Here is a 27,164-nt window from a genome sequence, read left to right on the forward strand (position 1 = left end):
TGAATCACGGACACTAATGTTATTTGCCACAAGATGCCCACAGGCTAGTATCAGCTGATTTCATCACAGTAGTTTTGACATTGTGTCAGAACAGGACACTTCAGTGCTCTGCATTGTGAGGGAGATTGAGCTCATTGGGTTGTGTTCCTGTTTAAGTGGGAGTCTGTCTCCTGAGCTGTGAATTCTGTTCTTGTCTTCTTATTTTTGAAGGATTGGGGATCCGTAATAAATAATCCCACTGCTGCCAATATCCCAATAGAATTCTACAAGTTAACTTGGCTGTCTCCGTTTCCTTCCAAAGGAAGCAATCCTCTTTTACCTTTGAGGAGCTGTAGGATTTGAAACAGTAAGCAGCCTTGTGGACCCAACTGGCTGCTGAGATAGCAACCAGTACATTTGGGTTTTTAAAATGTAGACTAAAGGCTTGCTTTTTTGAAGGGCTTTTTTTCTCAAGTTGGCCTTTATATCATTTTTATAACTGTGTAGTTTTCCTTTTTGAATTGTCTTTTTTCAGGAGTTTCCTTTGTAAAGTATTTCAGGATTGTGTTGGCTGTGAAAAGCGCTATGTAAGTCCAAGACTGTCATTGTCGTAGTTGTTGGTGGCACTGTGTTGCTGTGATTCGTCGGTAGTAAGATTAATATTAAATTAGGTTAATGGGTATGATCTTGAGTGGACTTGTTAATAGACGGGACAACAGATGAGTGAACCGTGTGGTGATCATTGGATAAGCTGGGGCTCTAAATCAAGGTGCAAGCTACACAAGGAAAACGCCGGCCAGCACAAATCTTGGACTACCTTCTTCCATAAAACCCCGGCCTGCTTTACCTCAGGTAAGGTAGTCCAGCAGATTTGCAAATTGGGGTCTGTGAAACCAGTTGATAGTGCATTGTGGGTTGCTGTATTACTTGATTTCAGTGCATTAATCTGTTCACATAATTCAAGTTGACATAAAGCTTATAGCGTGATTGTTTCTTAGTCTTTTACAATAGCTGAAAAAAGGTCTCCATTGCATATATGGTCATTCATATCAACATGTGACAACGAATATGTGCTGCAGTGCGACACTGTGTGTGTGTGTGTGTGTCTGTGTGTGTGTGTGTGTCTGTGTGTGTGCGCCTATGGGGTGCCAGTTTGCCCTGATTATATATAAAAATGTACTTGGCATCAGCCTCCCTTTACTACCAGAGGACTGTTCTTCTGTTTTTAGAAGCATGGAATTTCAAGGTGGGCAGATAGATGAGGTTGCGAGTCTGCTGTTTGCATGGCAACAAGCAAGGAGAAGGACTGCTGAGTTCATTAGTGACCCTTTCAGAGTTCTGACCTTGGGAATCTCTTCAATTGCTTTCATGTGAGTTTTTTTTTTTTTTTGGTACATTAGGCAACTGTGCACACAGTGAAGCTAAAATGCATTTTTTTGAGTTTAAACTGCTGTTTATCTCTTTGCACATTGAAGTAGTTTTACTTCCATTATTCTTCAGTATCCAAGCCAAGGATCCATTAGAAGTTGTATAAATGTTTTTGCTGTAATGAAACAACACAGTACATACATCTTTGATATTGGGGCCAGGATAGTATTTGAAGAATGCAGTGAGACCTGTTTCTAAGCTAAGCTCATGAAACACCAGATTCATTCATGTCAGGGAGGAAGGGGTAGAGTGAGCACACCGAGCTCGCATCAGGACCAGGTTCACAGTTACAAGACTTGGCATTTCCCTTTTCTGAGCACAGTTTTGCTCCTTCAAGTGGAAATTCTTGCGTGCTTAAGAATGAAAACCAGGAGTGGTGGTAAGAGTAGCTTTAGTTGCAGCTATAACAGCAGGTTGTTGTTTTTGTGTTGTATTTTGTGTTTCGTTCTGTCCCATCCTATTATTGAACGCTTCCTGAAGGACTGCCTTTAGAGAGATTTAGGAAAGTATTTATTTTTAGCCCTGGGCTGTCTCTAGTTTTGTTTGTTTTTTTTCATTTTTCACATAGACATGAGTTGGTGGAATGCTGTTGGCGCAAGAATGCATCGTGTAAGTACACATGTATTTAGTAAGTAACAACAATTAGAGACAGCTTTTGACTGTGCTTCTGTTTCAGGTATTTTGTATACGTTTACCAAACAGCTCTCACTTTAAACAGCCTGGATCATGAGAACTTGCCTGTGAAATAAGAGAAGGATAACACTATCCCCTTAGACAGAGAAGAGAGTGTGTCACATATATCTATGACATCAAATCCAATTGCAACAGAAACAGAACACTATCATAAACACACAAGAGAGTAATTCACTCTGGAGTTTGCTGACACGCAAAGTATAATTGGAGTTAAAATTGAGTTTCACCTTCATTTCTTGATAAATAAATCATTTTTCCTGTCAACACTATGGGCCTTATTTTAATGTGTGAATGCATTTATTCTGAAAGGAATGTAACTATAAAACCAGCAGTACACAATTTCATTCCAGTCTGACTTTAATTAATGGTGACTGATAGGATCAATATTATTAATTTATATATATATATATATATATATATATATATATATATATATATATATATATATATATATATATATATATATATATATATATATATAAAAAAAAAATACGGATGAGGGCTATGTTTGCTATATTTGCATCCTGAGCCATTCGAAAAAAGGCATAATATCACAGTAGTGACGTCAAAAAGTGATACTTCCTCTAGAGGAAAATATACTTGAACTGTGACCCATTCAACTCCTTGAGACCATCACTTTCAATTCAAACACAAAATTTCTCAACAAAATGAGAATACGTTAAAAAAAAAAAAAAAAAAAAAAAAAAAATTGTAAAGCTGGTACATTCGTATCTCAGAAAAACTGAAGAGCAACAGGAAATTAAAACATGGTAAAGGGCAATCATCCAAATAAAGCTGAAGCGCTAATTTAAAACGAATGTCTGTACAGCACTGAAACAATACGTTTACAAAAAAAAAAACAACTGTATTGCTGAACCTCGTTTTCTTTAATATTAGCACCTCACAAAATAATAGATGGGCCTCTTCAGTGAAATACAGGAAAACAATTCCATCTGGGGTTTCTGTGACAGTTTATAAACTACTTGACCTTCGGTCTCGCAATGTATGACGTCACAGAAACCCGAGATGGAATTATTTTCCTGTAACTCGCTGAAGCCCATCTATGATGTGTTTTTATATATATATATAGTGGGTTTTTTTTTTTTTTAAATATAACACCTTGTTAGCCGTGCTTCTATCTCTGCATTCCCATTCCCATCATCAGTGGGAAAACTTCAAAGAAATGAAGCTGTTTCTATCAAAGAGCCATCCATCTCTGCGCAAACACCTTTCACTCTGAAAAGCTGCTTGCACCTTGTACAAGGGAAGACTGGTTTCAGGGTCACTCGTGACAGTGTAGTACAGTAAACTTTTAAAAGGGAGCAATTATTTGATTATTGGAAAGTAGATCAATTTTCTAGTCAATGTACTCGCTGACATCAAAGAATTGACTTCAAAAAGAATCCATGAAAACAATATTCAAAACGAAGACTTTATTTCATGAAATATCTTGAGGATTTAGAATGTGCAAAACAACAACTGACTGACAGTATTCTAAAGCATCCCCATAAGGGAACCTTGTATGAGTTTGCAAATCCACATGAATCACAGGATCTATATAAACTGCAGCTCCACATTGTTTGCATTCTGGAAACGCTGCAGGCTGTCACAGCCTCTTATCTCAGAAACTATTTGAAGTTGTACCTGTTCTGGTCAACATAAACCCTGCATGCTTAGTGTATTGGTGACATTGATACGGACCAAAAATGAATGCCATATTGAGGTAATGTGATCTTTGAAGGTACAGCTGTATATAGGCAGTACAATTTGAGCTTCTGTTAATGTTTTGTACACAGTTGTATTCATTGATTTTTTTTTTTAAACACTTTTACTGAGCAAGTAGTCCAAAGAAGTTATCCAGCAACAAACTCCTCATCCCCAGTTGTCCTGCTTTCCTAGAAAAAGGAGAACATTTCAGGGGACCATTGTACTTGCGAGATGTCTTGCGCATTAAAATATATCACACATTTTTAAAGAGGAGACGATTATCTTTCCAGGGGTACCACTATATCTGGTAAGTAAGGGGGTCTAAGTGAGGAAAATGGGCACTACAATCCCACCCCTATTCTTGCTGTAAATCATTTGTTGTTTCTAAACACTTGAACCCTACTGTATGTACTGTCTATATAACCACCAAATAAGATACAAGGTGGTGTTTGTTTCATTGTAACACCCCTAGACTGGAGAACTATTGCAAGATTCGGCTGGAGAGGAGAAGGAGGAAGATCAGTGGATTGCAATCACAGCAGGTGGAAAGTGACATGGGTTACACAGGATGAGCTGAGAAGTGTTAATTGGCAGGACTGTTATCATTGAGTTTGTTTAACATTAGCAAGCCATAGATTAAAAACAGTTAATGTGATTAAATTAACTGACCGCATATGCCACAAGCACCCAGAAACACAGAAGTCTTCTCAATGGACTGGTGTTACTTCTTTTAGCAATCAAAGGTGTAATACCCTCCACCAGGCTGTATCAGGCAATGTGGCCCCCTGGGGATTCTGAAGTTATTCAGAGGTTATTACTATGTGATTAGCACAACAAGTTGCTTGACTCACAATAAGAGGCTAAAGTATAAAGATCATGGGTTTTGATGTAAATGTACAGAGCAGAGCTGTGATAGCAAATTAAAAACATCTTTCATGATAACAGGCTGAAACATCATTAAGTGAAGCATGACAGAATAAGAAAGTGAAAGAAAATGTTAAGAGCCCGGACTGGGGGTAGGAGAATGGGTTTGGAAGCCTCAGGTGCTGCAGTTAAACAGTAACAAAAATGATTTTGTGTCCCCTAGCCTTGAAACCAACAAAGGGCAGCCATAACAAAACAATGGCTACATAATATAGGAATGGGACATACGCTCAGCAGAATACTGTGACTATAGAGTGAGGCAACGACAGGACGCCACACAAAGCACGATGGAAGAGAGCTCCAGTACATTCAATGTTAATGTGTTTTAATGGTTTTTATATACTGCTCAAGGAGAGGCTGAAAATGCGTCAAAAGCTTTAGTTAACATGTTTTCTATTGAAATGGTTATAGATTCATTTGCATTACAGTCCCTTTAAATAATTGAAAAGGTGTCTGTCTTGTTACTAAGCAACCACAGAATGAAGCTCTTCACTGACTTGCCAGTTGAGGCAAGAATGAGAGATAGCTGCGAATCTGTGCAAGACTGGGAATTCCGGGGTGCGAATCTGTGGAAGACTGGGAATTCTGGGATTTCTGAGGAATTCCTTTATCCGCAGATTTGAACTGCCTCTAGTCATCTGCTTACAAATGCCCTTTCACATGCTTAAGACACTGACCGGAGCTGTTTATATGTAATTGTAACAGATAGCATTAGATGCTGGGCAAAAATGAATTAGATTGTATGCAGAGTCCCATGGTTTTAGAATAGGCTTTCACAGCTTGAAGTACAGTAAATAGCATCTGCTTTAGGAGAGGAAAAAATGCAGGTCTGCTGGACCTTTAGTACTTGGATGAGATTAAGTGTCATTAGCAGTTTACAGACAGGAACAAGACATCCAATAAAGTTACCAAACCATGAAAAAAATGTTTTCAGGCATTTCATTTTTGATCTTGTAATTAGTCTTAAGTTGTTTCTTATTAGTTATAAAATAGTTATCGCTGCCGTTTCATTTCAAGAACTAAATGGTGCTAATAATGATGGGAGAATCTACAGCAGCTCATGGAGTTTCAGGGAGGATGAACAGTGCATTAGAAAGGAGATCCCCTATTGGACTCTTTCTTTATCCACTCTTGCTTTTTTACTCATAGAAAAGTTGCTTTCGGTTTCCTCTTTACACCCATACATCTCTTCAGCCCTCAAAGGCTGAGCTGAGACTTCCCAGACTGCAAGACCTTGGAGTCAGTGTCAGATACAACGTCATACACAAGCACCATAAAGCCAGATTTTACTTTTCATATCTTTGCCTATCCCTTCTCCTTGCAATTGCTTGTTTAGATGTAATTGCTTGGTGGGCTATGTGAACCACAGGGCTATCGTTTTAAGATTGCTATCTGATACGATACCACCGTTCCGGGTTTCATTGCCAAATTCGCTGAGTAATCCCACAGCAATCTTCTGCGCAGTGCACATGAAATTACCAGCCACTGAAACGGCCCACCACCCGTTCCATGCAAATTACATTTTTGTCTATTTCACATTAAAAAGGGAAAAGGAAAAGCAATGATGGAAAGCAGGATCCTATTGCTATTACTCTCTGCCAGTCAGCTCCTCTCAAGATGGATAGAGTACATTACTCTTTCATTAAAATTGCATTGCATAAATGCACCTTGGAAATGGCTTGATCTGCCCTAAACATTGCTTCTATGTGTAGCACATTACTCTTTCTACAGTTATAAAAGTAGTTATAAGGACAGTTTTATAAATGATAATAAATGAATAATAATATAATAATAATAATAATAATAATAATAATAATAATAATAATAATAATAGGTTTAATTGCATTGGAATAACCTAGAGATACAGAAATCCAGTCAGTGGTATCAGACTGGATCCTACCCACTCTTCTCTGTACTGTTTTGAATACAGAACAGATATTTCAATAGAAAATCCTGGTAACACCAACAAGATTTTGGCAGCTGATAAAATTGTTTGGTATTTACATGACCACTGGGTCATTATTAATATTTTAATGGTCTAAACAGGAAATGAATACTGCGTTGTATTTGAATGCCCCCTGGTGATTTAATATAGTTAAACAGCAGGGATATTGAGATCTTTAAAAACAACCTCATGAAAGTGTTTCCAGAACAAAGTGAAAGAATCCTGTTTCCTTGTGTGCTGTGCACACGAATGGCTGGGCTCTTTTTGTTGCAGCAGTAAGGATCTTGGCAGGGCGCGTACAGTATATGATGCTAATGTGCTGTATTCAATTAATGTATTCCACGGGACTCGCAATCAAAAGTGAACTTTGTAATTGGGCTTTGTAATTTTCTTCCTTAATTAGTTCCAAGCCGCCGACACAAAGTCTGTTTGACAGAATTCCTCTCCGTCCACTGAGGGCAGGCTACTCCAGTGGTGGCTGTTTCTGAGTACAGCATTTGACCCAGAAAGAGATTAGTGTTAATTGCTTTATCTGGACTGTAATTACTTTAATTATTTTTGTCAGCTGGCACAGTGCAGTTTGCTGATAACAACAGTTACACATGTCCCTTTCCCTCATAACAGTTCTCTCTATGTCTGAAAAGGGTAATTTTCTGTGAAAACGGGGCATTCATTTGAAGGAACAAGGAAGTCTATTGTAAGTCTGTTTCTGGCTGATTAAACTTTTTTTTTTTATAACATAATAATATATACTAGAAACAGTCCTTTATCCAAGTGAAGCAGAACATCAACCAGCACCAGAAGAGTCCCAATCAAATTGTTTATGACAGAGGAGTTTATAACAACCGTTCTCAGGATCCAGTAGTCAAATCCTGTAGTTTAACAATAAATTGATCATTGTCACCTTAACTGACATGACTGATTGTTATTTATTTATAAAACAATTTTGCTTGTTTGTATCCCACACCATTTCTATATTGCAGTAGTGACCTATTCCAAGTCAGGCACTACCTTGGTGTGAGTCACACAGACCACAATGGGACCAGCAGCCCTTCATTTTCACTTGTACTGATTTTGTACTAAAACATGTTGTAAAATTGCCTGCGTTCCCACTGCCACCTCAATGTATCAATGTCTTTAACTGCTCTTCTGAACCATGCAGGGTAAGGTCCCAGGCTGGGAAGAAGAACCAAATAACAAGTCTAGCATTGTTAAAATACCCAGATCATACACTTTCATTATCAAAGTGTTTTGTTTGTTTTGCTTCTCCTTTACAGGTTATTTTTTCCTACAGTAATGATTTTCTTAGCTTGTTTTTTTGCATTATTGATTCCACTTCTGTAGTTAACACTTTAATAAAATATGCAATCAAAAGTCCTTTTCACTGTATTTTGTTTCTCTCAGTTAATGGTGGTTTAGAGAGAGGCACTTGTATTTAGACAATTGTGCAGCAGCGTGACCAGAGATTTTTTTGATGTAAAGTGCTCTAGCAGTGCTGTATATTGACCCAGGGATTCCGGGATTTTAGTGACACTGGAGTTACCTTTCCTGGGTTCTACTGAATTCGCACAAATATAGAGGAAACACTGGTAACAGCATTCAAAAAATATATGTATTGACAAAAACTTTATTTCATAAAAAATAATTTATACAAGTTTTTGATAAGATTTTTGATAAGATTTAACATGTGTCTAGTTCACAAAGCAGTATATTACAACATGCATTGCTACTATATGTATTATTATTATTCTATTATATTTAATATGAAAACAGTAAAGGAAACCTGATTTTACAGATCAGCATCTCTGAAGGAAGCATTACAATCAGCGTTCACCAGAGTGGAACTGTCTACACCTCCTATTTGACGCTGTGTGTCTGGGATTTAAAAACACGTATGGTCTCTCGTTTGCACACATTAGCATTTTGGCAATTTCCTCCTGTTTTAAAGCTGTCACAGAAAACAAAAGTACACCTTTTTAAAGCAGTAGATAGTGACAGTTTATTGTTGGGTGGCTGGCTCTGCTGAGCATTACCATGTTCATTCCTAAACCCAGCAAACAATTATCTCACTCGACCAGCCCTGTTACTCTGGAATGAGTTTTCAAGTACATAGATCTGTCTCGATTCGACACACGGAGACTTTTAATAACTGCTGCACAACTACATCTTCACTCACAGGGAACAAGAGAGATGTAATTAAAAACCAGACTGGAGCTGTGCAAGCACAACGCTACGTGCAATAACCATATATCTCACTCAGGAGGTACGTAAACCTGCAGTCTTGCATGAGCGTGCTTTTCACTAACAAACCCATTCATTTCTGGATCAGACAGTGTTAATTCCCTCAAAGCCAAAGAATATCCATCTCTTCTCCAGCGTTGCCCCCACGCCCGTGAACTCTTGTTTGAACATGTGGGGCAGCCGCAGCATGAGTGTCTCGATTTCACTGGCAGAGACCTGGCCGGGGGGGGGGGGGGGGGGGGGGGGGGGCAGAGCACAGAGAAGACACAGTCCCATTACAACAAGCTGTGAATGTTTACAAGAGAAAGCACTACCTCACACCAAGGGACATGCAATCTAATCTGAAAGCAGTCATATCGAAAGCACAAAGATGGAAACTGAACCCCACACCTGTCTTGCTTCTCTCTCACACCCTGCTGGTACAGCATACAAAAATGAATGTTTCTAACCTTGTTTTCTGGATTTCTCCATAAACGGGAATAGCTTCTACTTTCCTGTATTTCAGATACAGGTTATCGTGGCTGTTCTTGACTGAAGCCGCTAGAGGAATTCCCAGTTCCTTTAAAGTTGCCAACGGTAAGGCAAGGAGTTGTATTTGTGCATGTGATGGTCAATTCTAATGGGGGCATGTCCTCAATTACTGAACTGAGCCATCCAGAGTCTTGTTTCAACCAGGCCTGTTGTTATTTAAGGGAACCTACTGTACTGTAAGTGTTACATTTTAAAAACTAAATAAGCAATAAACACAAATAGGCTTCATGTTCATATAACATATATAACTAATAAAGCGTAAGCACACTGACTGCTCTTGTATGTCAGACACGGGAATTCACAGTTAAAGTGATCATCTAAAGGCATTTCAGACAGTGTTTCAGTCAGGAAGCAAAATTTAAGACAACAAGTTTTTAATGAGGCGACAGACAGGGCAGGTGGTGGATGAAAGGAAATGAGATGACAGAGTGGACTCGGGGAGCGGTCCACAACGGGGCCCAAGCCAACCCTAAAGGGAGGCAGCAGCAGCAAAGCACAGTGGTATTAACAGGCTAATACAACTAAACAGATGAGGACCTACCTTGGCATCCAGTCTCTGTATGTAGGACCACAGATACTCTATGTTGGCACCAAAGGGATGAACATGAAGAAAGGTTGATATTATGCCTATGGGTAAAAGGAACCGGGAAATTATACAAATTGACATGTGCTCAATACATACTCTATATTTACAGAGCTGAGCAAAGCTGCATCCACACTGGACAGAGCGATGCGAGCTAAGTTGCCGAAAGTCAATCCACACCAGACGCGACTTGGAAACAATCCAAAAGACTGGCAATAAATACATGACCCCGCCCATGCATTTCTATTGGACATGTTAGAGATGGGCTGTCCCATATTTTAAAGTTCAACATTATTATTATTATTATTATTATTATTATATTATTATTATTATTATTATTATTATTATTATTATTATTATTATTATTATTACGTTGTTGTTGTTGAGCATTACATAATCATTATATTATTATTATTATTATTATTATTATTATTATTATTATTATTATTATTACGTTGTTGTTGTTGAGCATTACATAATCACCATCTTCATTATTATTATTATTGTTATTATAATAATAATAATAATAATAATAATAATATTAATAAAATCTGTGTTATTATGTACAGGTCACCACTTACCTTGTATCATTATTTACTTTTATTTAGTTTTTCCTTTTAAAACAGTCTGGTGAACTGAACAGAAAATGCTTTATAAATATGGCTCATTATCTTCAAAACTGTATGAGCTTGGTGATGTTGGGATGTTCTCAAAGCAATGTCACTCGCATTGCTCGCTGCTGGTGTGGATACTTCCATTTGACTGCAAATGATTCGCCCCCGCGTCACTCACGTCCGCTGTGGATACAGCTTAATACACAGTAACAGTAATAAGGCTGGCAACCAAGCACTTTAATAAAAGAGCAACTGAAGCCAAAACAACCACTTAAGATGATTACTTTAAAGAGGTCCTATAAAACTAACAGAATCATTCAGGGCAAGAAAATGTATTGGTATGTCTCAAGACTCTGAAGCCCCAATTCATTTCACCAGATTTATATAGCAAAACCCTGTGCAATTATATTGTAGGAGAAAATAAACTGCAACTCCCATAACAGCGCTTATTAAAAAGCATGCATGCGTTTTATTAAATGCAATCAGGCAAGATGAATGTAAGATGAATGTTGTTTTTTTATTTATTTTTATTTCGTTTTTCTGTTGGATTTTGTTTAAGCATGGGTAATTCCAATTTGTATGCAGCATAATACGCTACAAAGTAACCAGGTTCTGAGGGCTCTGTTGCAACCTGACTAATATCTGCGCTCATGAATGAGATTAAAAGCACTGGCATCAAAAACAAAAGAGGACTGCCTGTTCTGGTCAACAGCCAGTCATACAGTTGGTAGTGAATACTCTACCAGTCCCTGGGGTCCCTTCCCCTTTCACGTGGGACTGTGATCCGTAAACATGACACATCTCTGGTCTAACAGGCCAACATAGAAATGTAGAAATGTGTAAGAGTGCCATCCTGCTTTTCATATACGTTGAATCTCCACCGTACAGAATGCATCAATGTTCTCAACGAAAGAGGGAGGTTTACAAATGAAGATCCTTTCACAGGTTTGCATTCCATTGCGTATCAGCATCAATGTGTGTTGTAATGTCAACATGTCTTGTATTCCATTCCCTGCAGATATATAGTACAGTACAGTAATATACTACACTACCCAATAAAAGGGCTTCTTTCTCTGATTTCAGAGGTCCTTGAACGTGCTTCTCTGCGTTCTTTTCTTTATCATGGTGAAGTACTTGTCCTGTGCATCCATTTATTCCCTGTTTGAAAAACAGATAACATCAATACATCTATTCATATTTATTAAGACATTATTTGCTTTTTTTTGTTTCCAAGTAATAATCTCTAATCTGGATTGAAACAAAAGAGTTACAAACCCACTGACCCAGTTCCGCTAGTGGTGGTGTTTCTCCTACTGTCAACACCTGTGTTGAGATCACTAGATCTTATTTCACACAGCCCTTTAAACAGCCATCTGACAGAAGTGGCCTTGGGCAGCTACAGATAAAGCCTGTAACAGAGTGCGACTAGGAGGCAAAAGCCTTTATGCGATTTTCAAAGCTCGATCATTTATAGTGAAACTCAAAAATATCTGGAACAAAACTGTTAATCACATTTTGACCTAAATAGCATAGCAACATAACCCAACCAAACAATACATAACATAATATAAAGTAGCAAGTTGAAGCTGATTTATATATTGAAGTATTTATTTATTTATATTTAAAATCCAAGTCTTAAAATGTGATGTTACCGGTCTGACTGAACAGCATTGTGCATTGAACAGACCTGAAGAACCTGATCCCACTACATCTGCCCCACTGATTAAAAATCTTAGGAGAAAGCCTACAGCTTTCCTTCCTGACTACCATCATCAGCAAGAGCAGCTAAATGCTCTCTTCTGAAATAGTAGCTACGGTCCTATGCATTTTACCTTTTTCTTTAGTCAGACATTTGCTTGTTAACGACCAGAAGGTATTTTGACTTGTTTAGGGAAAAGAGAGTCTAGGCTTTACAGTATTTCACAAAAAAAAAAAAAAATGCCAAGAGAAGTGAAAACCTCTAATCCTGTACAATCCACCATCGGCTGAGCCTGTCAATTCCTTGAGATGTGACAGTTTGCCTTTCCCCATGGTTTATACCAGCACCCTCCTCTGCCCTGCTCACACATACAGCTGCACAGAACAGAAGCTCGAGCCGCTGGTTACACTTTAGTGCACATGTAACAACAGCTCTGTAACAATGAGTCAAACATTGTTTACAGTTTCTTCACACTGCTGTATATTCAGTCAGTGTACACAGTACTTGTAAACAACAATACAATTAAAAATGCACAGCTGTGGCCAAAAGTTTTGCAACACCTAAAACTTTAGAATTGAGACATAAAAAAAAATAAAAAAGCTGTCTCTGGAGCTCCCGAGTGGCGCCTCATCCAGTGAAGGCACTCCGCGTGGAGTGCAAGGTGCACTCTATAGACAGGAGATTGCAGGTTCCAATCCAGGCTATGACACTATCGACTGTGACCAGGGGTTCCTAGGGGGGGCGGCGCACAATTGGCCGAGCGCCACCCGGGTAGGGAGGGCTTAGGTCGGGAGGGCAATGCACGGTTCACCACGCACTAGTGCCCCCTGTGGCTGATAGGGTGCCTGCGGGTCTGCAATAGAGCCATTCAGATCTGTGTCCTGTGGCACTATAGGTCTGATGGCTTCGCTGTGGATTCACAGTGTAGAAAATGTGCTCCAGCCTCTGTTACCCGCGTCGCCAGGTGGGTTGCAGCAGAGAACCGGGATAAAAATAATAATTTGGTCCAAACTGGAGTAAAAACCATTGGTGAGGACTAAATTTGTAAAAAAAAAAAAAAAAAAAAGCTATCTCTATGATATCGCAAAAGCCTAGCGGAAGCCATAATAGTTGTACAGTGTCGCATTTTTGAATTTTTGTTAAACTTAACTTTTTTGTTAAGTATGTGGAAAAATGCAAAGCGGTACGTAATTCAACATGTTAGCGTAACATTAGTCAACAGGTTTCATTCGACTTTATGAAACAAAATGAGTTAATTCGATAGGGGAATGTTAAACCTTTGGCCATAGCTGTATGTTCTTTTTTCATGATTTGTAAATGGTACGCCTAACTGTACTTAGGGGTGAAAGTTATTTTAAATAAAAAAAATTGTAACTGTGATTTGCTGAGACTGAGGGCAACCTGACAGGAGTGTCATCCACTGATGTGTTTGTGAAATCCTTCAGCATAAAGCGCTGCCAAAAAAGTACATTAAAGTAACAAATGCAAGGTGAAGCGGAGACAAAGAAAGCCACACTTACTTGAGCATGTGACTCGCTGCTGATAGTCTCCACAGCCTCCATACTGTGCAGTAACTGGTTAATACAAATGAGAATGCACACATACTTAGACAAGGAAAGTTAATAATGTGTCGTCATGCTGAAGCAACTCTACTGAATTCCACTGTTCTACATGAAACCTTCACTTTTGTAATTAAAAAATAATGCATTATGGCATAAAATGGTTTTTAAAAAATAATGCATTATGGCATAAAATGGTTTGATTATTAAATCATTAAAAACATAAATCACTCTTACTCAGTGCCAGATCCCAGCTGTTTTGGGTACTGCAAGCTGTTGATGTTCTAAATGTATTTAGAAAGCCAGACAGCAGTGAATAGCCAGCTGAAAACCAAATCTTTAATATTCTAACAAGCCTGAATTGTAAAGCTGAATCATTTGGGATGAAAGCAAGAGGGGTTTTCAGAAATAAGAAAAGTGGCTGTGTGTCAATGGAAACACTGCTTAATAAACCAGCATGGAAACACTGCTTAATAAACCAGGCATGGAAACACTGCTTAATAAACCAGGCATGCCATCCAGGACCCTTCAGGAAAAATAACAAGTTGGAAGCAAAGCTCAGCAAATCCTGAGATTGTGTTTTGTATTCTGATTACTCCCAGAACACAGTTTTGTACAGTGGACAGATGTTTTCCATATCTCCTTACTCAGAATAGCAAAATGCACTCCAGCAGTGAGCTGTGCGAGCACTCAGGATGCCAATGATATCCTACCCACATGTTTACACTAACTGTGCAAAAAGAATTGCACCCTACAGCACTATGCTAGATGGCATTCTGGTCAGAAGCCTACTGCATAAGCAAATGAACTCAGACAATATAAGATTCATCAGTCTGAAAAACCGCAAATGCAATTGACATGCCAAGGGCAGCAAGTTCTACAGAAGTACAGGACAGTGTGTACTTTTCAGCTTCAGCACACCACGTCTCTTTCAAACCCAGATGAAAGACAGGCGCAGAATAAGAGCCTTGCTCTGGGTCAGTAAATCCTCTTATACAGAACACACCAAATGTGCCATGTTAGTTGTTGAAAATCCTAACTCCTAAGAAGAAAAGAATCTATTCTGCAGTATAAGGCATGAATTAATTGCGTGGAGGTTTTACAGGATTTCCACCAGTAAACTCCTTGAATTTGCTGCATGAACAATTTTGTCTGCCCACACACATCCCAAACGATGATCTATCCATACTATCATGCTCTGCAGCAACCTGCTGAGTTACAGATCATAAACAGATACAAACCCATAAAAGAAACACATCTGAAACATAATTCTGCACTGTAATTTACTGAGCACCACAAACACTGCCTTGGACACATCAGACGCTTTAGTTAACAGGCATGCCATTAATTCCGATCTGCAGTATCGACAGCTTGTAATGGAGTTCCATACATGAAACTTGCTGTTGGGAAATAGAAAGCTATTTCAATAACAGATAGATAGACTTCCTCATTGCAAACACATACTGCATACATTACACTACATTTTAATGACCTTTTCTTTGAAGGCGATGAGCTGTACCTCCATACACCTTTGCTCTTCCTTTGCGTGTTCTAGCTCAGATTCTTTCCTTTGTAATGCTCCTTGTAGCTCCACCAGTTGCTGTAAAGACAAACGATACCGAACTGCACATAGGGTAAATCATATGCAGTGCTGTGAGTTATAAAAAGGGTAAACTATAGGCATGATGAATATCATGTTCGTATGAAGCAGTGCATGTTTTACACTGATGGACTTTATATTCTGAAATGATTGATGCAGGAACAGGCAGCGGAAACCTTTTACTGTAGGTAAATAATTCTAGATTTTAAAAAACTGGAAGTAAACCGTGGTGAAATCATAGCAAAGTGAAGTATATAAAGCACAGTAAACGTATGGTAAAGCAAAGGTAAGCATGGTGATTGGCTGATGATTCAATGCAAGTGTAAATTCCTGGTGGTCAGCCTACACTCCGAAGAGCAGTGCAGGCACAGTACCTGCTGCATGCCCTGCATGGTCTGCTGTAAAAAGTGAAGCTGATGCTCCTTGGTGTGATCCTCCTCAGTCCTGCACACCTTCCCCTGCTCCTGTTTCAGCAGCTCCACCTCGTTCCTGTACGCATCCAGCTGCCAGCGAAGGCTGTCGTTCTCTTCTTTCAGGGCATATGCTTGAGCAGCCAAGGCTAGACCAGGGTGATGACAAGAGCTACATTATTATCCTTTCATTGTTACAAAGCAAGTGAAAGAAAAGCAAGGTCAGTTATCCAGCACAAAATGCCCGCTGCAGAGAGTATCATTAGTTTGACACTCTCATGCTAGGCTGATTGAAGCAATGCCGTTGTTACTAGGAATTAGACTGTCTAAACATTGTGAAGTCCTCTTAGCATCTTGATCAAAGCAGAGGGTACTGTATTCATGTCATTCAAATGAAAGCGTGGTTTTGCAACTGCATGCCTATTTAAAAGGCTGTATGCAATGGAATGCAATTAGCTTAGACCGAAGAGACTGGGCCCTTCTTGGATACGAGCCCCAGCTTAGTCATACACTGGATAACCACGGTCACTTTACCCAGCTGTGAATGTGTACCCTGTGCAAAAAGAGGAGTGGTTGGAGGAGAATTCAAATAATCCTGGCTGTATTGCCCAGTTATGTGCAAAGATTATAAATTCACACCTCTAACAATGCTCCTGCAAAGTGGTCAAATCTAATAAAAAACAATATCTTATAAAATCAAGATACTGTAATATAACACCCTAATAATGCCAATCCTGTGTATAAATTGGATGGAAAACAATATTTAAAAAAAAACAATAGTAATACAATGCCATGGGCCCAATTTACAAAGCAGTTCTCTATATGAGAAACCTAATATCTTTTGGCCCCTTAGAAATCTATAGCGCTTACCATAACAACACCACATATTATCTGATAAATAATCCCTTTTGCAATCTTCAGCGCTTGCTTAGAATGAAAGCTATTCTTACATGACAGTGCTTGAAATATTAAGCAGGTGCAAAATTGTCCTTCAACTGTAATATCATTTATTGTATTGCTTAAGAATGCCAAATGAATGAAATAAACTAAATAGAGCATAGAAGGAGAGAATAATTAATAAAATACGCTGCATTGTCTTCTTTGTGAAGGCTCGCTTCACTTAGTATTCAAAGCAAAGAATGTATCATCTTTATTTATTGCCAACTGTATTAAAGCAATTTACCTTCCTAGATGTTATTCCATCTCTCAGCCAAGTATGCAGTTATTTACTTCTTGAAGCATGACTTTAGGGTTACTTTGCAATTAAAACAAGCAAATGAAAAGTGCCGCTATACTGAATGTGTTCCACCATTCCAGTTTCCAGTGCAAAGCAATGTGCTTGCAGTTGGGTTTTTAGTTAAGAACATTTGAGCGGAGCTTTTTAAAGAGACGATGGAGGGATTTCTGGCTTTTTAATGTATGTAGATTTTTTTAAGTGTATGCATTCAATAAACGAGAAAGGAATAGTGACTCATTTGAGCAGATGGCTTGAAGGTTAATGTTATGCAGGAAATGGAAGGATTTATTGAGTGAATCCAATTACAAGAGTACAATACTGGCTTGACTGTGACCTCTGTGAACTCTGGTACCCATTGAGTAAAACTGATTTGAAGGACAGCAAGCACTGTCACAGGGAAACGTCCAATAGTTCAATTACAGATTCTGATGGAGTAAAGTACTATAATTATAACCACCAGCTTGAAAAGCAGTGTTTAAAAAGCTACTGTCTCAGTGTTAGAAATCTCAATGCTAGTCGATTATCACAAGGGGTAGCAGGGGTAAATACGAGGAATACACTTCTCAGCTGGGAGTTCTGAAGGGGGCTTCTGGGTGTGGTCACAGACCCTACCCCCCCCCCCCCCCCCCCCCCCCCCGTACCTGAGTCATGGATTTTGATTTTCTTGTTGGGATTTTCCCCCGACTCATCCTCTGACATCTCCATCTCCTCTTCCCTCCGTATACCCATAAGCTCTTCACTGTGAGCATTGCGCAACTCCTAGATTGAGAGAGGGTTTTGTGAGCCATTTACTTATTAGTCACAAGATGCAAATTAACACAGATAGACACAGATTAAGTGTTGTAATTGTGATTGCAACACATTTCAGACATCTGCTAACTTCAGCGATTTACATTGATCCAGGTTGAATAAACCAGCAAGAATATTAGCTTGCTACAGTCACATAACTGAGCCCTTAGGTCTCTCTCCAACAAAGGTCATGCAGTATTTACTAATCAGGTTTAGGCAGGGTTTATGTGGAACAAACTGGCTCAGTAAATATTCAAACAATTTTCTTTTTTTTTTGGCTGAGCTTGGCAACTTTCTTTCATGTTTACTATAATATCATTTGAAGGTATATGCTTGTACTGTTTTTGGAAGGATGGCAATATTCAATCAAACACCCAACCTTGGCCTGACACACCAATGCATTCACATTATCAAAATGATGGTCGGGCACACATTTCTAGTTGTACAGTATGCTGTATTATTAATAGCACAGCGATTTTTTGAAACAATAATAGAACTAATGCACCTTACCTCTGTATGTAACTGGTTAGTGAAATGGAGTGATTCCCTTTATAGACCTGACTATGACAGTGTGTTCCTGTATACTCCTGAGACATATCCCCAGCGTGTTCGTTTCCTGTACCCATTTATAACACATGCTATTTGAGTTGTACAGGTCTCTTCATAATGACAATTACTATGACTATTATAATATTACCTTTTTACTTTTTAACAAGCTAAGGATACTTTAAATGTAACTTAATCCAGTGAGGAAGAAAGAACAGAGGAGGATAACTTACTTTTTACTGTATGAACGTGCAGATACTTTTCTTGGGTGTAAAACACACACACACACACACACACACACACACACACACACACACACACACACACACACACACACACACACACAGAAAATATATATATATATATATATATATATATATATATATATATATAAATCTGCAACATTATTATATTATCCAGGTCCTACTGTATATTGTTATATTAGTAACACTTTCATGTTGCAATTAAAAAATAATGTACATAATTACAGTTCAATACTGAATTTATATCATGTAAAAACATTCATTTGCAATACACTACTTTGTGCTAAAGGTCTAATCGCACTACAGTGTTTATATGCTGCGTTTTTTACACCTTTTTTTCACTATGATTTTTGTACTCAGACTTAAATGTGAAACGCAAAGTTTTTCACAACCCTCTTCTTCATGCCCATTTGTGCACCAAATATCAGAGGCAAGATAGGACACACACACACACACCCAACCTATCAGGCTCCCTGCGCAATACAGAACTACGTGAATAAACACAACACAATTTGTAGGCTATGCACAAGAGTGTGGTGATCGTGACATTTTTCAGACAAAAATTAAACATGCCTCAATTTTATTTATTTATTTATTTATTGCTGTGAATTTCTTTTTTTTTTTTGCAGTGATTAAGTATGAAAGGTAGTATTCAATTCCACAGGTTAGGTTTTTTCCCCTAGAAAACGCAGTGAATAAACGCTATAGTGTGAATAGCCCTTAATGCGTAATTGTAATATGAATTCACCATGACCAGGATTTCTGAATGTAATCTTTAATCTTAACTAGGGCTGTGCAGATACTCAGAGCTTCAGTGATTCTCTGTAACATGTTTTTGTGTCAGCAGCAGTTAAAAGAAACTGAAACAAACCTGTTAAAAATGTGTTCACTTCAATACAAGAAAAGCTGTCTTTCCCTCACACAACTGAATAACAATCAATGGCAGTGAACTTCTGCATTGAGTGATTTAACAGCTAATCACTGACTGAATTTCCTATCAATGTCGTACACTGGTAGATGTGTTTTTTTCTGTCTAGTTTAATCATAGGTTAATTCTTACTCCAATCTCACAGTTCACTACAGAGATGTTGTGCAGGCTGGGAAATGAATGCATTATTATAGAAAGGAACATCGGGAATTAAACGTATCCAATACAATGAAGGCCAGTAATTGCAGATTAAAGGTTGTATTCCCTCTCAGTGAGTACCTAACAACATATAGTATGTTAAAAGGGATTACTTTGTATATGCACAGCCCTAATCATTAATCAATCTCATCGTAGCAGCAGACCTTGGTGTTATGTAACCATAAACACCTGACCTATCTTACAGTGGAGTAAAATACCGTTATTGAAAGGCTATGTTAACACCGCTGTGATTAGACAGTAGGACCGGCCAAAGAAGTAAAGAAACAAAAGCCTACAACAAACAATGTGCAAAGCAAGAGCCCCCTTCAATACGGCCTCTGGGTCTGCTGTGGAATCATGAGGACAATCACAAGTGAATAAAATTACCAACCTCGCACTGCTTTCGCCAAATGTCTATGTTCTTGCGCTGTGCTTTTGAGAAATGATCCCATGCCCTTTGCCTGGTAGCGGCGGCGAAAACAGCCACAATCTGCTCAACTTGGGTGAACAAGGAAGTCAAACAAGACAAGCCATTTACATTGTGCTCAGTACTAGCAAGCAAAGCATAGACACCACAAGAGCTCCATGTGTGGTCTCAGTAAATCAGAGGAAGGTTTCATGAAGAGCTACAGCACATGGGTCTCTGTTGTACTTACACTTCATTAACTGTAGCTGCTGTATAGCTCCGTCATGACTGACAGGGAAACACTTCACAAATCCATTTATTGTAAAGTATTATCCTGAACAAAGACTGTGCTTGTGCTTTGAGGTGGACCTTAAACATTCTGTGTGATCCAATACAGTGGCCTCTGTAAATAATTGATACAACTGTTTCGAAGGACGCAGTGTCCTGTCCATCCACATCTTTTACCCCCAATAAGGCCATGACATCACTTTTTACAGTGTTTTAATTGTATTTGTCACTTATCAAAACACTTTTGCTTTATATTGCAGTCCTTTTTTCATATCGCTATGTGTTGTTATTCATAGTCGTCATTATTGTAAATTGACTAACATATGCAAGGAACATGAATAAATGCTTTGCCTACCTGATTCACACAGATGTACGCGATTGCCCTTGCCCAGCAAAGTCCCTGCTGATCTAAAGTTATGCAGCTCCCATTGGTACTGTACTTACCCCATGAACGTACCACATTGTGTCTGTCTATTGTTATTACTGGATATGATCCAAACACTGCAACCCTTTACTGAATGTACCAGTAACTGACTTTATTATTTTCAATGGCTTTGTCTTACTGTTTTTTTTTTTATTCAACAAAATGACATTTTGTTCCCAAAAAGGCTCGTGAAAAATAAACAGGAAACATGCATTGAGCCAACCTCCCCCTCCCCCTCCACTGACATCTTCTGAGATATTCCAGCTGAGCACCAAACCCATCTACTACATCTACTGCCTACAGCTCTCACACACATTCTCATCATGAAGGCTTTCATCATGTGGCTCTAATATTATACATGCTTAAGGGGATCCTGAGTAAAACTATAGAATTTATGCATGGTTTTGTTTTTCAGCCTGAGATGAGTCTGGGAAGCCAGCCTGTTAACCCCTTCAGTGCATCACCCAATACTTCAAACACTGTTACAGCTCACTGCTGCTGCCTCCTGTGTGCTGCATCCAAAACACCTCTCCTGGTGGGTTTGTGAAGTGAAAGCAACACAATGCATTAGCAATGAAGCACAAGTGTGAAAAGTGTGGCACGTAATCAAAGGTGCAATGTCATGTCGTGTGTGTGTGTGTGTGTGTGTGTGAATTCCACAGGCTGTCACGTTGTAACTAACGGAGCCAGCAGTTATACTGTTCTCTGTGAGAATGTTGTGAATGCATTATACACAGCAATGCAGGTAATGTATGGCAAAATGGATATGGTAATATTACTTCAGTATCAACAATGCATAGTTCACAGGAAACAGCAACATTAAGTTGTGAGAATGTTATGACGTTTTCAGGTTAATAACGTGTATAAGCAGCTGGTCTGAGCTCAGAGGGTGCTCTACCCAGCTGCTATAAGCATTATTATATTAATGAGCCAGTCACAAGAGACCACCAGGAGCTGCTGAGAGTTTAATATACCTCAAGATACAGTGCTGGAAATCTGAAATATATGTCAAAATAGCAATAGCATTATAGCAACCTTGACAAGGACTTGGACTGGCTTAAAGCACATGTATGGTTAGACTGGACCAATCTAGACTTAAACATCACCTACACTTAGGCAGGGTCTACAAACAGCTACATTGTCTTTTTAATATCCTGAACAATGCGGCACTTACATTGCGTTAGGATTCCCGACATCGAATTTCTGAACCGCTCCTTGGCCAGCTCCATCTCTTCTTCGTGGATTGCTTTTTCATTCATCAGCCGTCGCACGTGGCTGTTTGCTGATTGGACCATGGAGTAGAAGTGGTTTGCAGAGCGACGGTTCACCTCTCCACGATCGATCCAGGTGACAAGCACAGCAATAGCTTCTGTGAACTTGGTGTCATCTGAAAGAATTGACAAGCAAGAAGTTTAAGCAAAGCTGATTTTTAGTTAAGTAAGCCTGTCAAAGCTAAAATGCCCAAGGCTACATCACTCAGCCAATGTATCTCTATAGAAATATCATTACAGAAGTAAGAGCTAGCGCCATCTAGAGCCCTGCCAACCAGTTTCCTTAAGTGTTTCTGGCAATGCGATGCTGTGAACCCCTTGGTGCTGCTGCTTACACATATAAAGCCATTTCAGCTGATTAAAGCAACATTACAGATTTCTATGGCAGCCAACTAGAACTGAAGAGCAGCTCCAGAACTAAACGCAGAGCACCTTAACACACACCTGCACATGTAATGTGTGCAATTGAAATGCAGTGAGAAAGACCGCAAACACCATACTAAGTTAAGGGAACTGTAAGAGAGAAAACTCCTTTCTTAGAAGCAAAACAAGCTCCGTTATCACCAGAAAAAGTGTCAGGTAATGCTTTCGGTGTAATGCAATTCTGCAACGCAGCACTCCTATTTTCAAAGTGTTTTACTCCAATCTGTAATTTATTCCTATTTTGTGCACATTTGTTTGCGCATGAGCAAACACAATATAGTCGGTACAGTATATACAATCTTTTAAATATAGATTGTAAATGTGAAGAGTAGACACTTTTGAAAGATTACGATAATGGATAAGGGATACTGAAACATTTTGTAGTGAAGTACCAGAAATGAAAAGCCAGTATTGTTCAGGTTCTTTTCTATTTTTTATTTTTTATGTAATTGGAAATTAATACTTTAAGAAAAAAAATCCCATTACAAAGAAAAATGCACTGAAAGTTCTGTAATTGTGGACATGTCAGGAAGAAACAGGGAGAAAGCAATTATAGTCTAAGGCAAATGACAAAGGAACTCATTACAATTCCTGTAGGGTATCAGAGGAGTGAGTGCATGACACTTGGCAATTCTTGCAGATTTACATTTTTAAAACAATTTATGAAATTAACTTCAGTAGAGCAAAAACAAGTTTTTTTTTTTTATTTTATTATTTTTGCTTTAGATTGTTGATTTTTTACAACAGACTGAAAATATGAACTGTATGCAATGCAATCAATATTCCCTTCCTTGTCCAACTGCTGGCTTGATTTTAATAATCCCCATACTACCATAAAACAGTTTGTAAGCTAATTTTTTCTGGTAGTGCTAAAAAATCTTACAGAGAGCCCAAAAATGTGGGACACATCCCCCCCACCCACCAAAAACTCTACCAAATTAGGAATTATAACTTGCATAACTTCTGCTGGGTTTTCACTGTTGCCACGGTGACAGCTGTTATCAGTGAGGGGCAGTCACATTTCCTAAGTGGGAAAATGATGAAACAGTTGCAGTAATGACAAGCCCTCCAGCAAAACGGTATTCAAAAACTACAAGAACTAGAAAATCAGCACTCTGCATCTGCCAGGCACTGAAAACCACATCTGCGTTCAAAAACAAATAATCATTTGCATCTGCTTTGTAAGTAATCACATTCCTAAAACCGTCTGCTATGTAATTCCAAACCCTGTGTAATGAATTTAAATACAGAGGCTTTAATGAAACTATAGAAATGCAATCATTTATTTTTTAAGGAACCACTAATGCAGTAATGAACATGATTAATGTATTTACTTGCTTGATGTAAAATAAGGAAAAAAAAAGCATTTTCAGCCTAAGGCAATTTGAATAAATAACCGCTAAATGCTGAAAAATAAATACAATTTATTATCTCCTTTCTAATAGAAGGGGATGCTACCATTATAGAGAAACTCAGAATGCATTTATTTGTGTAACTACAGCAGCAGTTCACAGTACAGTTCAGCATAGTAAAGGACTTCTCAGCCCCTGCTGCGCCATGGTTATCACTTCAGTACGGGGCAGTACTTTATAACAGACAATGTCGTGTAATACACAGCTGTAACAGAGTGGGACCCTGTGTCAGTGAGATGGGACGCGGTTCCAATCTCTATAATCATGAACGCGGATGAGCTCTTTGGCACACCCGTTTAGACACCCGCTTGTGGTGTGTGTGGTAGCAAGTTTGAGCCTAGCCCGGCTCCGGCTGCATGTTTCAGACATGGACATAGTGTCTGTGCTGCAGAAACACTGTTAAATCCTCACTGTTCAGGACGACGGATTTGTCAGTGACAGCCCTTGAGTTGATCAGAGCAATGTCAGCAGTTGATAGGTGTTTACAATGCTAATGTACTCCACTCTGCATCCTGTAAAGCAGCTGGCACGTCTTGTAACTCAAATAAAAATCATGCTCAATGACGGCAGAGTCTGTCTACATACAAAACATTGCTTTTAGATATTGCATGCTACTGCACCTTCCCCAAATGAACACAGCAGCTTGACAGAGCTACTAGAATTGTATTCTTGATGTAAATTGACAATTGATCTCTACTGCTTATTCGTTTATTACACCAGTCATCTATGTGATGCCCTTTGGGTTCAATTAGCGCAGAGGAAATCTATGCAGCCGAGATGTGCCGCAAAAAGAAAATTAAACTCATTAGTTAATTACTGCTTATTTTTGCAGACAAAGAACAGACAGCTAGTTCCTTCATTTGCATTGCACACAGCTCTCCTGGTATGGGTTTTACTCTGTCCTTGCTGCAAGCCCAGTTTTGTGTTAGTTATTTTAAATTCAAATGTACTGTCACTGTCTCTCTTTAATGTACTTCTCAAGGTATCCCAGACCTCTCTGGAGTTTCTGTCTATCCAGAGATGCTATACATGCAGAGCCCCTGTTTTATTTCTGTGTGAGGCAGTCCTCTGAAAACTGTAACCTCCTGAGATGAGACCGAGCATGGCTTGCTTGATTGACGTCACACTTCTGCAGCCTCACCCAGTGGCAGCAAGCTAGCTCGGTTAGACCCTCCTCATGGGTGGGGGGAAACACTTGGGGACAGCTTGTGGATCCTTATTTATGTCTATAGTTCATTTTATTGGGGGGGTCAGGTCTAATTAAGAGCTGGAATTGGAATGTCAGCTCCAGATCATTAAGTGATCTCTGGTTGTCATGGGTGTTCTATGATCACAGCCAACCTCATCTACTTAACATTTCTATTGTCATTGGGAAATAGGGTCTAAAGCTGTATCTTAAGCCATCATCAGTGGTATAAGAGGGGTTCCAGGGAATACTCCACACTCCATATCCCCCATCCCCTATCCACCCTCCAGCAGTAGTATAACTGGATGTGATTTATTAATGAGCTCTGGCTGGACTCAGATGGAATGCTGTTTTTGGTTTAAACATCAGCCTCCCTGGTGACAGGAGCTAGGGTTATTGATTTCTTACCCACAATCTTTGTTCCACAAACCTGTCTTATTAGTCACTTTATTAGTTTCAGATCAAATCAACTGGTACTAAGTGTCACCTGTTTAGAGTAAACACCTCTGAAGCAGTACAATGGGCTGGTATAACACGATGTTGGCGTCAATCTGCCAACAAACAAAATACTCACATACACTGCTGTGACCCATATATAACAAACTATACAACAGAAACAGCATCTGGGTTTCTCATGTTTACACATGCAGAAGAACTTAGTTTAAGCCATATCATGGACATCTGGATTTGGATGTGTCTTAATGTGGCACAGATACATGGCACTGATACAGCAGAGGAGCTGGGGGTCAAACGTATGGGTTAAAGCAACACGGGTGTACAAACACTGGCAGGTCAAGTCGGTAGTGATTTTAAAATGGAGAGTCAGGGTTTTAATATGCAAAGTGCAACCACATTGGGAGCAGACCTGAGGGGCTGTCAGTTAATTTCTTATTAGATATCTTGAGAATGACACTCGAATTCAACACGTGCCATAAAGGATCAATCATGAAAGGGGGAAACTCACAATGAGCAAAACAAAGCCCATCTGTCATGTTTATATAACTAAGCAAATCACTGCAGAGCCAGTATTTCAGCTTCTGAAACCTGTCGCCAAATATTAATAAAACAACCCAGCATGCTCATTTAAGAGCCAATAGAGTATACAGAGCTTCTTACTTTCTTGCTAGCTCTAAAAAAAAAAAAAATATATATATATATATATATATATATATATATATATATATAATATATATATAATAATAATATATAATATATTATATGGTACAAATTCTAGAGCATTGGAATAAACGGTGACTGCATCTCTCCTTTGCGTTTGCCTGTCCTACCTTTGAGTTTTTCTGCCAGCAGGCCCGCTTCGTGCTCTGAGAAGTGCATTATGGGAGGGGGAGACGGTGGACGCAGCCTCTCTTCCTCTATCTTGCGCCGGTGCCGCTCTTCCCTGGCCAGCAGGCGCTGCATGCATTCCCACTCATAGAAGTCATCTCTCGCTTGAGCAAAGTCAACATGAAGGCGTCCTGAATCCTTTTTATCCGTACTTGATCCAATCCGCATGCGGTAACCTGACAAAAAAAGGAAAAAAATGACTTGCAGGCTGCCATATTTAAACAGACCCCCTCCCAGAAAAAATATTAACTGTGATTTATTGTACAGGTTTATACTTTTTTCTTGCTAAACACAGTTGGTCAACACTATTATTGTTTGGAGGGATAAAAACTACTGTGATAATAAAGTTCACAAAGATAGAAACATACTCTGTTTCTGTTTCTCGTGCCATGTGATAAGGTGATCGTTTTGGATGTAGTTGTGTTTTTAGAAGGTATTACTTCAACTTATTTTCAAGCTAAGCAAGAGTGCATGGTGATAGAAGAAATAAATATATAAATATACAATATTTTTATTCTCCTTAATCACAATAAAAT

The 27,164-nt window shown here is 38.9% G+C and overlaps 1 protein-coding gene across 5 annotated transcripts in view; it reads right to left on the bottom strand.

Annotated features, from left to right (window-relative positions):
• Window positions 1-8,366: 8,366 nt before the first annotated feature.
• enox1 (ecto-NOX disulfide-thiol exchanger 1) overlaps window positions 8,367-27,164 on the bottom strand; it is a 64,391-nt gene continuing 45,593 nt past the window's right edge. For 4 of the 5 annotated variants that reach the window (XM_041259823.1, XM_041259821.1, XM_041259824.1 and 1 more), the window contains 10 exons: window positions 26,571-26,804; window positions 22,167-22,379; window positions 20,266-20,372; window positions 17,792-17,909; window positions 15,878-16,062; window positions 15,396-15,503; window positions 13,865-13,918; window positions 11,698-11,803; window positions 9,990-10,075; window positions 8,367-9,133 (listed from right to left, as the gene is read on the bottom strand). In XM_041259823.1, the coding sequence (XP_041115757.1) occupies window positions 9,002-9,133; window positions 9,990-10,075; window positions 11,698-11,803; window positions 13,865-13,918; window positions 15,396-15,503; window positions 15,878-16,062; window positions 17,792-17,909; window positions 20,266-20,372; window positions 22,167-22,379; window positions 26,571-26,804 (1,343 nt within the window). In that variant the 3' untranslated portion in view covers window positions 8,367-9,001. The remainder of the gene's footprint in view (window positions 9,134-9,989; window positions 10,076-11,697; window positions 11,804-13,864; window positions 13,919-15,395; window positions 15,504-15,877; window positions 16,063-17,791; window positions 17,910-20,265; window positions 20,373-22,166; window positions 22,380-26,570; window positions 26,805-27,164) is intronic. The other variant, XM_041259822.1, reaches the window with a different exon arrangement.

The sequence above is a fragment of the Polyodon spathula genome, chromosome 9 (assembly GCF_017654505.1).
Source record: "Polyodon spathula isolate WHYD16114869_AA chromosome 9, ASM1765450v1, whole genome shotgun sequence".
In the NCBI taxonomy this organism is placed as follows: Eukaryota; Metazoa; Chordata; class Actinopteri; order Acipenseriformes; family Polyodontidae; genus Polyodon; species Polyodon spathula.